Source organism: Chaetodon trifascialis, chromosome 6 (genome assembly GCF_039877785.1).
Source record: "Chaetodon trifascialis isolate fChaTrf1 chromosome 6, fChaTrf1.hap1, whole genome shotgun sequence".
In the NCBI taxonomy this organism is placed as follows: Eukaryota; Metazoa; Chordata; class Actinopteri; order Chaetodontiformes; family Chaetodontidae; genus Chaetodon; species Chaetodon trifascialis.
In genome coordinates, this window is record NC_092061.1 from 327,501 (window position 1) to 342,500 (window position 15,000).

Below are 15,000 nucleotides of genomic sequence, written 5' to 3' on the forward strand. Positions count from 1 at the left end.
CTGTCAGAAATGTTTCCTCAGTTCAACCTGTCAAAATAAAAATGTCCATGTTTCAGGAACGTGTACAAAGACTACCGTCAGCTGGAGCTGGCCAGCGAGTCTCAGGAGGAGGTGGACAGCTGGAAGGCTTCTTTCCTACGAGCTGGAGTGTACCCTGAACGCACCGTGGTACAACGCATCACTACTGCTATATGTGACAGCATTACTGCAGTATTGCTACATTATCACATATTATTACTACTGTATTAAGCAGGTACATCAAACTCTTTATGTCGTAGACACAAGTTAGAAAGATCTTTACATCAACACGAGGACAGAAAAGGAAAGAAAACATGAAGCGCAGTAAAGAGAGATGCGTTCAAAGACCCACAGAAATGAAACACACACATATCCAACTTGTTGAACAAAGGGGACAAGTGGAGTTAGTCATGTGACATTCAGTCCTTCATAGTAACTGAGCAGCACAGTGTCGTCTGCAAACACAGAGAGAAGGAACGGGACTGAGAACTGAGCCCTGAGGTACCCCACGACGACCATCACACAGTATTACTGCAGTATTACTGCAGTATTACTGCAGCATTACTGCAGCATCGCTTCATTACATGTCATTACTGCATTGTTACACCATTCTTACTGTAGTATTCCAGCAGTATTACTTGTTAATACACAACAACCTGTTAATGTCATCAGAAACTAACCTGAAGCTCTTCTTGTCTTTTATTCCTCCTCCTGCAGGATAAAGAGAAGGTGAGTCCCTGTCTTCTTTTACACCGACAGGTGTTCTGTTGATGAGGGTGTGTGTGTGTGTACAGCCTGTATACACACATGCACACGCGCACACGCACACGCACACACACGCACACGCACACACACGCACACACACACGCACACACGTCCTGTTCCCGCAGGTGGAGGTGGAGTGATGTGTGTAATGGCTGCTGTGTCAGCACAGGTGGGTAGGTGAGTGTGTACTTAATTGGCAGCCATGTGTGTGCAGGTGGAGGTGGAGGAGGCGAGCGGAGACGGGCACATCCACAGTCTGGACCCACAGCTGGAGCGACAGGTGGAGATTGTCAGGAACCTGGTGGACTCGTACCTGTCCATCATCCACCGCACCGTCAGAGACCTCATCCCTAAGACCATCATGCACCTGATGGTCAACAACGTAGGACGCACACAAACACACAGATACACGCACACTCACAAGAAGTGACGCAATGAGTCACATGACCTCGTCTCTGCTCCTCAGACGAAGGAGTTCATCCACTCTGACCTGCTGGCTCAGCTGTACTCCTGTGGAGACCAAAATACCCTGATGGAGGAGTCCCAGGAACAGGTGAGGAGACAGAAAGAGAGACAGGTGGAGATAGAGAGAAAGAGAGAGACAGGTGGAGATAGAAAGAAAGAGAGAGACAGGTGGAGATAGAGAGAAAGAGAGAGACAGGTGGAGATAGAAAGAAAGAGAGAGACAGGTGGAGATAGAGAGAAAGAGAGAGACAGGTGGAGATAGAAAGAAAGAGAGAGACAGGTGGAGATAGAGAGAAAGAGAGAGACAGGTGGAGATAGAAAGAAAGAGAGAGACAGGTGGAGATAGAAAGAAAGAGAGAGACAGGTGGAGTGAGAGAAGGGGAGCTGTGTCGATTCCAACTGTCCACCTGTGATCTTTGTTACCTGTCCAGGATCAGACTGAGGAAGACAGGCAGACAGGTAAATGTAATTAAAGGTGCAGGTGATGTCTGTCTCTCTCTCTCTCTGTCTCTCTCTCTCTGTCTGTCCCTCTCTCTGTCTTTCTGTCTGTCTCTGTCCCTCGCCCAGGCTCAGCACCGCGATGAGATGTTGAAGATGTACCACGCTCTGCGTGAAGGCCTCTGCATCATCGGTGACATCAGCACCTCCACCATCACCACGGCGATGCCCCCGCCTGTCGACGACTCCTGGCTGCAGGTGACGGGGATGCCTTCGGGGCGCAGGTAACTTAGCAGCGGCTGAGCTGGTACATAGGTGCAGTGCGTCAGACTAGCGTCACTGAGTCCCTCTGCCGGTCTCTGCAGGTCTCCCATGTCCAGTCCGACCCCCCAGCGTCGGGCCCCTCCTGGACCTCCTCGTCCAGGCGGTCGCGCGGCCCCTGGCCCTCCATCACGTCCCGCGGTGTCCCCTGACCCTGGACCCCCACCCTCCGTCCCCTCCCGACCCAATAGAGCACCCCCACCCGGAGTCCCCAGGTACTTCCACACACACGCACACAGTGTTTATCCAACGTGTTGATGATGGATTCTGAGGTCAAAGGTCAAACTGACAGACTGGTTGTTTCCTCTGGTTCTGAGTGATGTGTTCAAAGACTGTCAGGAAAGGAGGGACTGCGGTGTTCCAGTCACTGTAACCTGGATGAGTCCAGCATGTTGGACCCTGCTGGTTTGTCCCTGTAGGTCACCTTTACACTGTGTGACTGTGTCCGTCTCACGAGACCCAGCAGCCGTTTGTCAGATCAAACTGAGCTTCGCATCACTGGATCAGAATCAGGTGCAGATCCCCAACGCGTTCAGACGCTAACGTTAGCATGCTAACACGTGAGCCCGTCAGACTGAGAAGAGCAGGTAGTATTGTTGATACGTTTGACCTGACACTTGCTCAAAGTTGTCTCAGTGATGTAAACTGAGAGGACTGAGGGACACTTCAGATTCTTTGAAGCGCCGTTGTTTGATGGCGGCCGGCGCACCCCTAGTCTGGAGACCCAGAGCGGGAAGCTGAGCGACGTACCGCCGTGGACGCTGTCAGCAGCAAAATGTGTTTAGGAATGTAAAATAATCAGTTTAAGTGTGTGCCATGATTCACACCTCACACAACCCTGCTAACACACACCGTCCCTTTAAATCACTTTTCAAATTACAAAGAACAACGCCAGCAGTGAAGCTAGATGAGAGGCTGTCGGCCAGTTTTTAGTTCCCCTCATTCTGAATATTTCAACGTCTGAATCAACAGTTTAATGCATCTGTGTTCTGTCGTCTGACTGGTTGGTTTGTCGTTGTAGAAACGTCACGCGTCAGATCTGGACCCTCTGTCCTCTGAGGATGTCTCACAGTGAGACTGAGCTTTTGTCTCAGACAGCCCAGAATCACACAGTGCAAAGGGACTACATTTCCCATCAGCCCACGCTGTGTGAAGTCACAGTGTTGCTGTGGGGCTGCGTTCAGGTCACATGGGAGCTCTGTTATGTGAATTTACTTTATTCTCGTGCTGTCAATCGATTAAAATATTTAATCGCGATGAATCTTTTGAATGTCATAGTTAATCGCAAATTAATCGCACTTTTTTATCTTTTCTAAATGTCCCATTAATTATCATTTTAATACTGTTATCAACAAGGAAAAGTGGATCGGCTGTCTTTGTACAAATGTTTTTTATTGAGAACAACGTGTAGTGTTTTATTTCACACTAACATTCACATCTGAATGAATCAAATCTCACACAGTTTAACGCTGTCAGTAAACAGATGACAAAAAAATAAATACTTGGTTACAAAAAGCCCTTCAGCAGCCTTTTCTAAGGGATCAAAACAGGCTGATACAAGATAAAGTTAAAGGTCACATCATTGTAAAGTAGGACTCAGCCTGTAGTGCAGTTAAACCACGGCTGAAACTTCCTTTCTTCAGTTTCCTCTGAACATCCCAGCATCCACGTGCCACCCGCCTGGTTTTGACGAGGAGGCGCAGAGAATTCGCATTCGCTGTGTTTGGCCATCAAGTGGTGTTTCAGACTGGATGTGCTGCGCTGATAACTCAGTTCACACCGACAACACACACAGATAACGTTGGTCTTGTCAGTTGACCCATCTGACAACTTTTTGAAACTAAACTTTCCATCAGAATCTTGTTCGCATCCGTTTCGGCGTTTCTTGCTTGACATCCACACAAACTGCTAGCCTACTGTTTCACAGCGAGCGAGCAGGCGAGACCAAACACGTGGGGGGCGTGTCTGTTGTGTTGTTTCCGGTTTACAATCAGATCCTGTAGTTTTTCTAACGTTACTAGCAGTGGACACAGCTCATAAAAAACTATAAGTTCACGAGGTCACAAAGAGCGTTAATCTTGCGATAAAAAACATTAAAAAAACCGTTAAAATTGATTTTCATTAATGCGTTAATAACGCGATATTTTTGACAGCACTACTTTGTTCAGAATCGATTCACTTCACAAAAACACATGAATCAGCAGAAACAGACACTAAGTCAAACAGGACACGACAGGTTTCAGGTGACACCTGAAAGTATGAGTGAAGAAACGAGGACGTCCATGAACTGTGACTGAAACGGTGAAGATGATGAGGCCGTAACCTTCCTCACATGAACATGAGACGCCAGCAAAAATGTCTGATCTGCATCACTTCCTCATGGGTTGACCTTTGACTGTAAAATATCACAGTGAGCACATTTAAAGTGAACAGATCGAGAGAAACAGCAGACCTGATTCTGACAGAAACAGGTTTTCACCAGCAAAACGATGTGACCTGAATGCAGCATGAATGCCAATAAACTGGTTCTAGATGTTTCCAGGTGTGGTGAAGACTTAAAGGTGTCCAGTTTGGTTGAGCCACAGGACATCAGCTGTGAAACTTTGAAAAGAGAGAAACAGATTCTTGCTCTTCCTCTCTCACCCAGCCGGTGGAGGCAGACGGCCGCCCCCCCCTGATCCTGGTTCAGTCTGAGGTTTCTGCCTGTTAAAGGAAGTTTTTGTTTGCTCATGAGGGAACTGTTGGTCCTCTGTAGATAAAGAGTTTGGTCTGTAGCAGCTCTATATGGAAAGTGTCCTGAGACAACTTCTGTTGTGATTTGGCGCTATACAAATAAAACTGAATTGAATTGAAAATTGAATAGATTCTCTGAATCAAAAATGAGCCGAAACAAACTTCTGGACGTTCAAACTGACGGTTTATCAGATATTTCTGATTCGCTTTTCATCAAAGTCATGAAAAGCGAATCTGTCACGTAGAAATAAAGACATAATAAATGAATGTGAACTGGAACCATGACTCAGACATTGTTTTGCTTGCTTTTTAATCAAACTGGACCTGAAACAGTGTTTTGACCGAGCAGACCTGAGCGGCTTTAGAAAACAGCAGATTCTACGCTGACACGTTCTTCTTTGTTGGTGCTGTAGAACGAAAGCAGCGATCCACAAACAACCTGCACAGACATGGAAAAGAAAGACTGGCCTTTCTTTCCTCCTCTCCTCCTCCCTCTGCTCATTCTTCTCCTCTTCATCCTCAGACTTCATCTCTCCTCCATTTTCAAACACAAGACATTAAAGGATCAGTCCCTCTTTGTGGGAAGCTGCAGTTTCGTGTGTGAGTCCAGCTCAGAGGTCCAGACTTCAGGATTCATGAGCCGTTTCCAACAAGGCTGCACCAGCAGACCAACTGTGCCATGCTAACAGTTTCCCTCCGCTTCCAGTGTCTGTGCTAAGCTAGGCTAAATACCTCCTGGACCTCCCTCTGCACTGGACTCACACACATGAAACTGATCAATCAATATTTCAACAAACTGTCTGTCTCCATGGACATCCACCTGGAGCCATGTCTCTCTACCTGTCTCTCTACCTGTCCGTCTACCTGTCTGTCTAACTTGCTGTCTGTCTGTCTGTCTGTCTGTCTGTCTGTCTGTCTGTCTGTCTGTCTGTCTGTCTGTCTGTCTGTCTGTCTGTCTTTCTCACTAACTGTTTGTCTCTCGCTCTCTGTTTGTGTGATCCTGTTAACAGTACCTGCTAACAGTAACTTATAAAGCTAAACAGGAAGCTCAGGTGTGTCAGTGTCAGAGCAGGTAGCCCCGCCCTCATATTGACCACATATGGTTATTCTTTCAGAATCTCTATCAGTGACCAGTGAGGAGTCCACCAATGGTACGTCAGCTGTTTGTGTGATGTCACTGTCTCACCAACTCCGTGCGTGCCTCATTGTCCAATCAGATCACTGTCCTTGTGACCCCACCCACTCCCCCAGCATCATAGTTAGCTTGTGATTGTCAGCTCCATCCACTAGTTACTGACTGGCCGTCTCTCTGTCTCTCTCTCTGTCTCTCTGTCTGTCTCTCTGTCTGTCTCTCTGTCTGTCCGTCTCTGTCTGTCTGTTGTTTTGTCGTGTCGTCTCCAGTCGGGGGGCTCCGGCATCTCCATCTCGACCCTCCAGACCAGATTCTGACTCCTCCCTCTGACACACACACCACACACACATTAAACACAAGGATTCAGCTGCATTAAACTTGTTTCATGTTTCATGTTTTGGAGCACAAACACACCTCAGAACCAGCTGCTGCTGCTTCCACCAGACTGATTCCAAAAGAGTGCCAGCTGGTGACAGCAAGATTCTACTGGTTACTACTGGTTTCAGCTAGCCTAAACATGTCTGTACTGGTTTTGTCTGGGTACATATTGTTCAAAGTGGTTTCAGCTTAGTCCAGTTGGTCTCTTCTGGCTACTGGGCCCTCACGTGTCCTGGTTCCAGCTGGTTCCAGCTATTCCTCAGTTCAGTTGGTTCCAAGGGCTACTGGTCCTACCAGAGTTCGTACTGGTCCCAACTGTTTGCAGAATATGCCTGCTGTTTCTGTCTGGTTCAAAGTGGTTTTGATTCCCACCAGTTCGGATTCCAATCAGGTCTGGCTGCTTCCAATTGATTCTTGCTTGCTCCAGCTGGTCCCAACAAGGTTTTACTTGTTCCAGCTGAGTCTGTCTGGTTCTCACTTTTTTCAGTAGCCTTCAACTGGTTATAATAAGGTCCAGCTGGTACCAACAGACTTGCTGATTTCAAGAGGTTCCTACTTGATTGAGTTGGTTCAAAGAGGTTTGTACTGTTGCCAAATGGGTCCAACATATTCCTAGTGTTTCCAGCTGGTTCCACTGGGCTCCTACTAGTTACATTTGGTTCCTACTGGTGTCAGCAGTTTCCAGCTTGTTATACTGGCTCCTGCAGCTCTAACACGAGTGCACGTTGTGTTTGCTCAGGTCACTTTATTTCGCTGCAGTTATCTGTTCTGTCAGTCAGAGAGGCGTTCACAGTCAGTAGAGATACTCCTGCCCTCTTTCTGGACTTTGTCCACCACATCTTTGACCCCGGATGTGTTGTCTTCCACAGCACTCTTCAGATGGTTTCCTGACAGCACCAGTACTGTAGCTCTGATCCCAGTGGATCACGTACGATAATAACTTTGTGATTGATTTCCTCTTCATAGTGTTCTTCATTGCGTGCTCGACCTCTGTATGTTATAGTTTTTGAGGTTACTGGACTATCTCTGAATGACTGCAATTGGTTTTAACTGGTTCCAATCTATTTTGATTAGTCCCCACTGGTTCTAACTGGTTTCGACCAGTTTGGTTCCAGTCGCCTCTGTTCCCATCTCAAGTTCTATGTGAGGTTTGACCCTGAAATCCTTCTGCCTGCTTTTTCGGTTGCTGTCTCTGACTGGTTTCCAATGGTTTCACTGGTTCCGACAGGTACCAACAGAGTATTGTTCATTGATTGGCATGACCTTTGACCCTTGAACCCTCCTGTCCGTTTATTTTTCCGTTGATTCGCTGTTGCTCTCCTCCTTTCCTTTCTCTTCATGTTTGTTTTTTGTCATTTTTTCCCCAGTCGTCCCAGTAAAGGTAGCCCCGCCCATGGAGAGAGCCCCCAGTCTTCTATTGAGGGTTAACCCGAACCCAGTGTGTATCTGTGTCTCTACTGAACTGTTCAACTGGTCTCTACTGATGCTGTGTTACTGTGAACCTTACTAGTAGTAATAATAATAATAATAATAACAATAATAATGATATTAACTATCAGCACATTACGACAAACAAATGATCAGCAAAATGCTGTTGCAATATTGAGAGTATAGATATGTTGTGTAGCTGTCTGTCTGCTCAGGAGAGTGAGACTGTCAAATCTGTCAAAACAACCGTGACAGAAACATGTAACTATCAGCTGACAGCAGGTTTGCAAAGTACTGTAGAAGACTCCAGAGACGTGTCCAAGTGAAGACCTCTCACTCCTCTGGATGTTCAGGCTGTTCTGGGATCAGACCTGCCTGCACAGGTAGCTAGCCTGTTAGCTCGCTGCATCCACTGCTGGAACAATAATTGAGTTCTATTTTTCTTTCCTGTTTTCTATGTCTTGTATGAAGCTGATGCAATGTTTTATCTTATTATCTGCGGTCCTTAATATTAATTAATTAATTAATTAATTAATATTGATTAATATTTCTGATGTGAGCTGTCACCTTTCGTAAGGAGATGACGTATCCTACCAAACACATTTAGCTTCGTTAGCTTTCTCCCATTTAAACCAGTGGTCCTAGAATCTACTTCTTTCTGGTTCTTCTGTAGTCTGTTCTGTTCCACTGACATCTGTCCTGCCTGTCGTGTCACTGCCATCTGGTGGTGACCAGTTCCAGCTGGTTCCAGTGGCCAATTGCATCAAACTGGTTCCATGTGTTTCCACCTGGCTCCTACACGTTGTAATTGGTTCTTACTGGTTCCAGCTGGTTGTAACTGGGTCCAGCTTGCTCTGATGGTAGGTAGTAGCAAACTACTGACAACAACTATCTACTGTTCACAGTGTGTCTGCAGCTTCATACTTTATTGTTTTTTGGCATTTCCTAAAGTTTCCTTGTGAGTTTTCCTAAAAGAACTCCTGAATTTAATGGATTGGATCAAATTAATTGGGAGTGTGCCAAGTGAACCTTTAGTCCCAAATCACATAAATCTTTCTGGGAAACTCACAAAGTAAACTCACTCAAAGTGTCAGTTATTAAAAACGTATGAAATAAAACCAGAATTTGTAGCGATAGAAATGTGTTTGACATAAACGTCTTATGTTCGATATTCGATGAAAATGTTCAGAAGTGAGGCTTCCTTTGTAATTTGTGTGTGTTATCTTTGCTTGATGGAGATGTGATGAACGAATCCAGTCGATGAAAATGTTGCAGGAGGCTACAGACAGTCTGTTAATGACGAGGATTAATGTTTGTCTGTTGACTGAAAGAATCGAAACTATGACTGCTGATCTATTTATTCTACCTGTATCTGTGTATGCTGTTCATGTTGTGGTGATCCTCTTGACTTAATCGAGCTCTGAGCTGCGTTCAACACAACACATGCTTGGCTGTGTTAGCTGAGCGTTAGCAGACTGTGTTTGTAGCTGTGAAGTGTCACGTTAGTATCAGCATGGAGGCTGAACTCTGATTTAAAGTCCTTCTCAAAGGTGTTTTGTGATTTGAATGTTCTTTAATAGTAAAGTGTTGCACATGTTGCTCTGCAGCAGCATGTTGAACGCAGCTCAGCCTCCAACCCACACACACACACGCGCACACACACGCGCACACACACGCGCGCACACACACACACACACACACACACACACACACACCTGTGATCGTGATTACTTCACTCTGTAAGGTATTAATGTAAATGTAGTGTTAATGGAACATATGAACCATAAATATGAGAGGAACGTATCCGTAGATCTGTTCGCCCAGACTGTACTCTGTGTGTGTGTGTGTGTGTGTGTGTGTGTGTGTGTGTGTGTGTGTGTGTGTGTGTGTGTGTGTGTGTGTGTGTGTGTGTGTGGTTTTCTTGTGTATCTTAGTGTCATGTGATCAGGGCCAACAGAGACGTGTTGACATGAATAAAGTGTTTGTGGCTGAAGATGACGAGTGTTCAGTCTGCTTCATTCAAACCAAACAAACCGTTTTTTCTCTGCTCGTCTGTGAAGTTTCAGATCAGCTAAACCAGTTTTACCTTTTCCTAAAATCTCCTCACTTCCTCCACAAAGAATCATCAAACTACAAAGAGGAGAAACTCAGCAGACTCGGTGATGAACCAATCAGCTCTTCACTTCAGTAACTTATGAGGTCACTCATCTTTTAACCGCGTCTGCACTACGTGTGCAGTTAGCCAGACTGTGGAAAAGTAACAGTCTGCTGAATTAGCTGTTAGCGCCTCCTGTTAGCGCCTCCTGTTAGCACCTCCTGTTAGCGCCTCCTGTTAGCGCCTCCTGTTAGCTGTGTAGACCTGATGTACAGACTGTGGCCGCTGGACCGCTGAAATACTGAAGAGAAGTTTAAAAAAATCTTATGTTGTTTATTCAGGATGGAGAGAGTTCATCAAATCCTCAGGAAGAATAAATAATAAAAACTCTGCAGATGATCCAGAAAGCGGCGGCTCGTCCGGTCTTCAACCAGCCCAAAGAGCACACGTCACTCCGCTGCTCGCATCCCTCCACTGGCTCCCAGCTGCTCACATCGAGGTTACGTCCTTAACGCTCGCCTACAAAACTGCCACCAAAACCGCTCGGACCTGCCTGAACCCCCTCACTCAGGTCTATGCTCCCTCCCGCTCACTACGCTCTGCCCAGGAACGGCGTCCGGTGCTGCCAGACTTCTTCTGTGGTTCCAAACTCCATTTGATGTGCAGAGCCTCTCTGGATCTTTAGGAAAAAGCTGAAGACCAAACTCTTAACTGAACATCTTGTTTCTTTAAAAAAACCTCTCTGTTCACTCTGAGCATCACCTTGGAGCACCTTTGTCCAGGTGGAGCAGAGATTAGCGTGTATGAAAATCTCGTATGTACGTCACTTTGGATAAAAGAAATGACTGATTGTAACTCTGTGTGTGTGTGTGTGTGTGTGTGTGTGTGTGTGTGTGTGTGTGTGTGTGTGTGTGTGTGTGTGCGTGGGTGTGTGTGTGTGTGATCAAGTATTTATCATGTTGTGGGGACAAAAGTCTGTTACACTCACCTGCCTTATAGGGACAAAATGCAGGTCCCCTTAATGTAAATGATCACATGTCAGGGACAGACTGAGGACAGGGTCACGGGTTAGGTATGGGTAGGTACAGGGTTAGGAACAGGCAGACGGTGGTTAGAGTTAGGGGAAGGCTCCAGGAAATGAATGGACTGACGCCGGCCTGATCGGTGCTGTCTGCCTCCGGCCAGCAGGAGGTGCTGCAGGACAGACTGACGGATGCTGTCTGTGACCTCGCAGCATCATCACCCCTCACTGACAGCACAGACACATGCTGACTGAATGCAATCAGACTGAGACAGAAAGAGGAAGAAGAGGAGGAGGAAGGAAGACAGAGCGCAACAGAGAGCGAGAGCTGAAGGAGGAAGAGCGAGACAGTAGTGAAACATTTAAAGAGAGTGAGACAGGAAGAGGAGACACAGAGAGAGCCGAGCGTGAGACGAAGACCATGAGGCCAGAGGATTAAACTGTTGTTCCGCTGATCTGACGCTACCAGCCATCTGTCTGTCTGTCTGTCTGTCTGTCTGTCTGTCTGTCTGTCTGTCTGTCTGTCTGTCTGTCTGTCTGTCTGTCCACCTCCAGACATGTCCTCCCGGGCTGAGAGTAAGACAGGTAAATTCCTCTCCTGCTCCTTCTGCATCATGCTAATGGTTAGCCTCCACAGGCTAAAAACATTCACCTCCTGTCACTTTCCTAATTTTAGCTGAGATGCTTTTATTTTGGAGTTTTGATCATGACAGTGATGATGACACTGATGATGAAGATGATGATGATGATGATGATGATGATGCTCTTCTCTCCAGCCTCCCAGTTTGTGTCTCTGACCATGAAGCTGAAGGATAAGCTCCACCCACAGCGGATCAGACGCTCTGAGCGAATCAAACACACCCCGTCACAGAGAGTCAAACCACCTGATCTGAACCTGCACGAGCACTCACAATGCAAGGTACACACACACACACAGCAACACAAGGTACACACACACACACACACACACACACACACACACAGCAACACAAGGTACACACACACACACACACACACACACACACACACACAGCAACACAAGGTACACACACACACACACACACACACACACACAGCAACACAAGGTACACACACACACACACACACACACACACACAGCAACACAAGGTACACACACACACACACACACACACACACACAGCAACACAAGGTACACACACACACACACACACACACACACACACACACACACACACAGCAACACAAGGTACACACACACACACACACAGCAACACAAGGTACACACACACACACACACACACACACACACAGCAACACAAGGTACACACACACACACACACAGTAACACAAGGTACACACACACACACACACACACACACAGCAACACAAGGTACACACACACACACACACAGTAACACAAGGTACACACACACACAGCAACACAAGGTACACACACACACACACACACACAGCAACACAAGGTACACACACACACACACACACACACACACACACACACACACACACACACACACACACACACACACAGCAACACAAGGTACACACACACACACTGCATCACAAGGTGCACACACACACACACACACACACACACACACACACACACACACACATACGTATTAGAAAAAAGCAGTGGCCAGGTGTGTGTACGTCACCTGGTCTTCAAGAGACGGATGTCTTCTGCATAGTTGGTTCCAAACAGGAAGTGTGTGTGTTGCGGGAAAAGAAAACAGGACCGAGGACGGATCCTTGAGGAGCCCAGAGGACATAATCAGTTCTGTGAGACTGACTGAAAGTCCACTAAAGTATGTGGACAGGGCTGTCCACTCTCTTCTGTCCAAGCTTGAATGTAAACCTCCGTCCAGTGAGTCAGTGTGTCTCTTCCATGCTGGAGATTTCCTGTTTGTTTTTTTTGTCCAATAACACTCGATCCTACATTACCCATGATACACCTGGGGTCCTTCATTAGAGCTCCAGTTTGTATGACAGCCTGATGACATCACTGTGACATCGATGCCAGTGGGCTGATGGGAAATGTCGTTCTGTCAGTTGGCGTGTGTGTTAGCGGACCAGCAGCGGGCCGTCGTCAGTTCTCTGCAGTACTTCAAAGCTCTGGTGGACAGACTGTTGGTGGACAAACTGGTTCTGAACTTGTCTGTGGTGGGCGGTCTGCTGGGCGGGGCGTCCAGTGGAGTCCTGGAGGCGGTCCAGACTCTGGTTCAGCTGGAGCCACACCTGCACAAAAGGTAGGTGACACCTGTGGACATTTGACCCTGAGGACCAGTCAGTGACCTGTCTCCTGTTGCCTGACCCGTCCCTGCCCGTCCCCTCTGCAGTAAGACGGTCTCCTCCTGTCTGGCTCGCCTCTACCACTCTGTGGCTCAGCTGATTCGCTGGGCTGATCGGATGATGCTGGAAGGTGTGGTCCCTGACAACAAAGAGTCCACAGCAAGCGTTACTACGGTGATCAGGGCTGTGCTGGACGGGGTCAAGGTGAGGACAAATAATAGCCTGGTGTTTGTGTCCTTGTTTGAATGAAAATGGACACTGCTCTAGACGAATTGGAAGAAAAGGACTGACCTGTCCTGCAGCTCACTGCATCCTGTCTTGTTCATGTCTTTTTGTCTCCTGTCCTGCCCTGTTTGTCCTTCTCTGGTATCTAGTTTGAATGAACTCTTCCTGTGTTCTCCTATCCTGTCCTCCAGTGTCCAGTGTCTGTCAGACCATTTTGTCTTGTTCTCATTGTCTCATTCTCTTCTGCCCTCCTCTGTCTCGTCTTATTGTTTTTCAATTGTCCTTTCATGTCCTGTCCCTCGCTGATCTTATTGTTCCAGCGAGCTCTGCCCTGTCCCGTTTCTCCTTGTTTGATTGACGCAGTCGGACGAAATCAGTCCTTTAGACAGACTTTTGATGCGTCACCTCTAAGAGACATTTCTGTATCCGTCCGACTGAAGTTTGTCTCAGTCTCTATAAGTTTGTCTCCGGTGGTAAAGTTCAGGGTTACAGTCTTTCCGCAGTCTTGTCCTGTCGTGTTGGCTCTCATTTTCCCACTCTGTCCCCTTCTGCCTGGTCCTGTCTTATTGTTGTGTCCTTTTCTTCTTGTCTTTTTGTGTCCTGTTCTTTGTCTTATTATTCTGCTCATCAGTTCCTGAAAGAATAATCAATATATATTGCTCTTCTGTTATTGTCCAGGCCATTTCCTGTCCTATTATGTTGTCTTCCTCATTCTGTCCTGTCCCCCTGACGTCCTGTTCATACGGTTTTACTCAATGTGTCCAATCTTGTCCTGTTCTCAGTGTCCTGTCTTAATAAAGCGGCCGAAGCCAGTGCCACGGACATCCTGTCCTGTTCGTCTTGTTGTGGTCTGTCCTGTTATTCTTTTTCTTCTTGTCTTGCCTTCTTCTGTCCTTTTGCTTGGTCCTCCAGTTGTCTTCCCCTCCTGTCCATGATGTCCTGTCTTAGCAGGATATTTTTTTTGTATTCTGTTGTAATGACATGTTTGCCTGTCAGGAACTGGTTCGATTGGCTGCAGAGAGACAAGAAGTCCCCTCCCCCTTGTCTCCTGTCCAACCACAGCCTGGCATAGGACAGACAGGTGTGTTTGACGACCTGCAGACATCAGAAAGGACGTCTACTTGCCAAAGTCCAGGAGCTGCTGCAAAGAAGGAGGAAGAGAAGGAGGGGGAGGAGGAGGAGGAGGAGGAGGAGGAGGTGAGAGAGGACGACCAGACGGTTTTAGTTCCTCCTAAACCCCCGATTCCTGTCCCTGAGGTGCCCCCCCCACATGTGATGAGGTGAGTCTGGGCAAACGTCAGCGACTGAGATGAATGTGTTGTTTGAGTTTGACGGTAGAGGAGGAAGATGATCTGAGGAAGATGATCAGACTGGGAGTCAACAGGTAGCTCGTCATGCTAGCTGCTCTGTGAGGCTGTTCTTAAACACTGTGGCGCTTTGAGCTAAATGCTAACATCAGCAAGCTAACATGCTCACATTGACCATGCTAACATGCTAATGTTTACCAGCCAAAATGCTTACCATGTTTACCATCTTGACATAGCGTGCTAGCATGCTATCATTAGCTAATTGGCAGTAACTACAAAGCAAGTAGCTCTGCAGATATTTGCTCATAAACTGAAGTATTGGACACATTGACCTGATGGTGGCGCTACATGAAAAGTCAGAGGATCACCACCACAGTTCATC

At 47.0% G+C, this 15,000-nt stretch overlaps 2 protein-coding genes across 5 annotated transcripts in view; both read left to right on the plus strand.

Moving 5' to 3' along the window:
• Positions 1–9,350, plus strand: part of LOC139331977 (dynamin-1-like) — a 21,359-nt gene extending 12,009 nt beyond the window's left edge. For 2 of the 4 annotated variants that reach the window (XM_070963601.1, XM_070963602.1), the window contains 7 exons: positions 57–168; positions 736–747; positions 998–1,165; positions 1,250–1,336; positions 1,816–1,970; positions 2,052–2,222; positions 7,618–9,350. In XM_070963601.1, coding sequence (XP_070819702.1) covers positions 57–168; positions 736–747; positions 998–1,165; positions 1,250–1,336; positions 1,816–1,970; positions 2,052–2,222; positions 7,618–7,678 — 766 coding nt within the window. In that variant the 3' untranslated portion in view covers positions 7,679–9,350. Of the gene's footprint in view, positions 1–56; positions 169–735; positions 748–997; positions 1,166–1,249; positions 1,337–1,815; positions 1,971–2,051; positions 2,223–5,855; positions 5,892–6,141; positions 6,248–7,617 lie in introns of those variants that run through there. The other 2 variants (XM_070963603.1, XM_070963604.1) reach the window with 2 other exon arrangements.
• A 1,970-nt stretch (positions 9,351–11,320) lies between these two features.
• The window catches only part of LOC139331979 (rap guanine nucleotide exchange factor 1-like), a 15,455-nt gene continuing 11,775 nt past the window's right edge, over positions 11,321–15,000 (plus strand). The window contains exons 1-5 of the mRNA XM_070963605.1: positions 11,321–11,379; positions 11,571–11,713; positions 12,847–13,043; positions 13,134–13,290; positions 14,308–14,591. Coding sequence (XP_070819706.1) covers positions 11,352–11,379; positions 11,571–11,713; positions 12,847–13,043; positions 13,134–13,290; positions 14,308–14,591 — 809 coding nt within the window. The 5' untranslated portion in view covers positions 11,321–11,351. The remainder of the gene's footprint in view (positions 11,380–11,570; positions 11,714–12,846; positions 13,044–13,133; positions 13,291–14,307; positions 14,592–15,000) is intronic.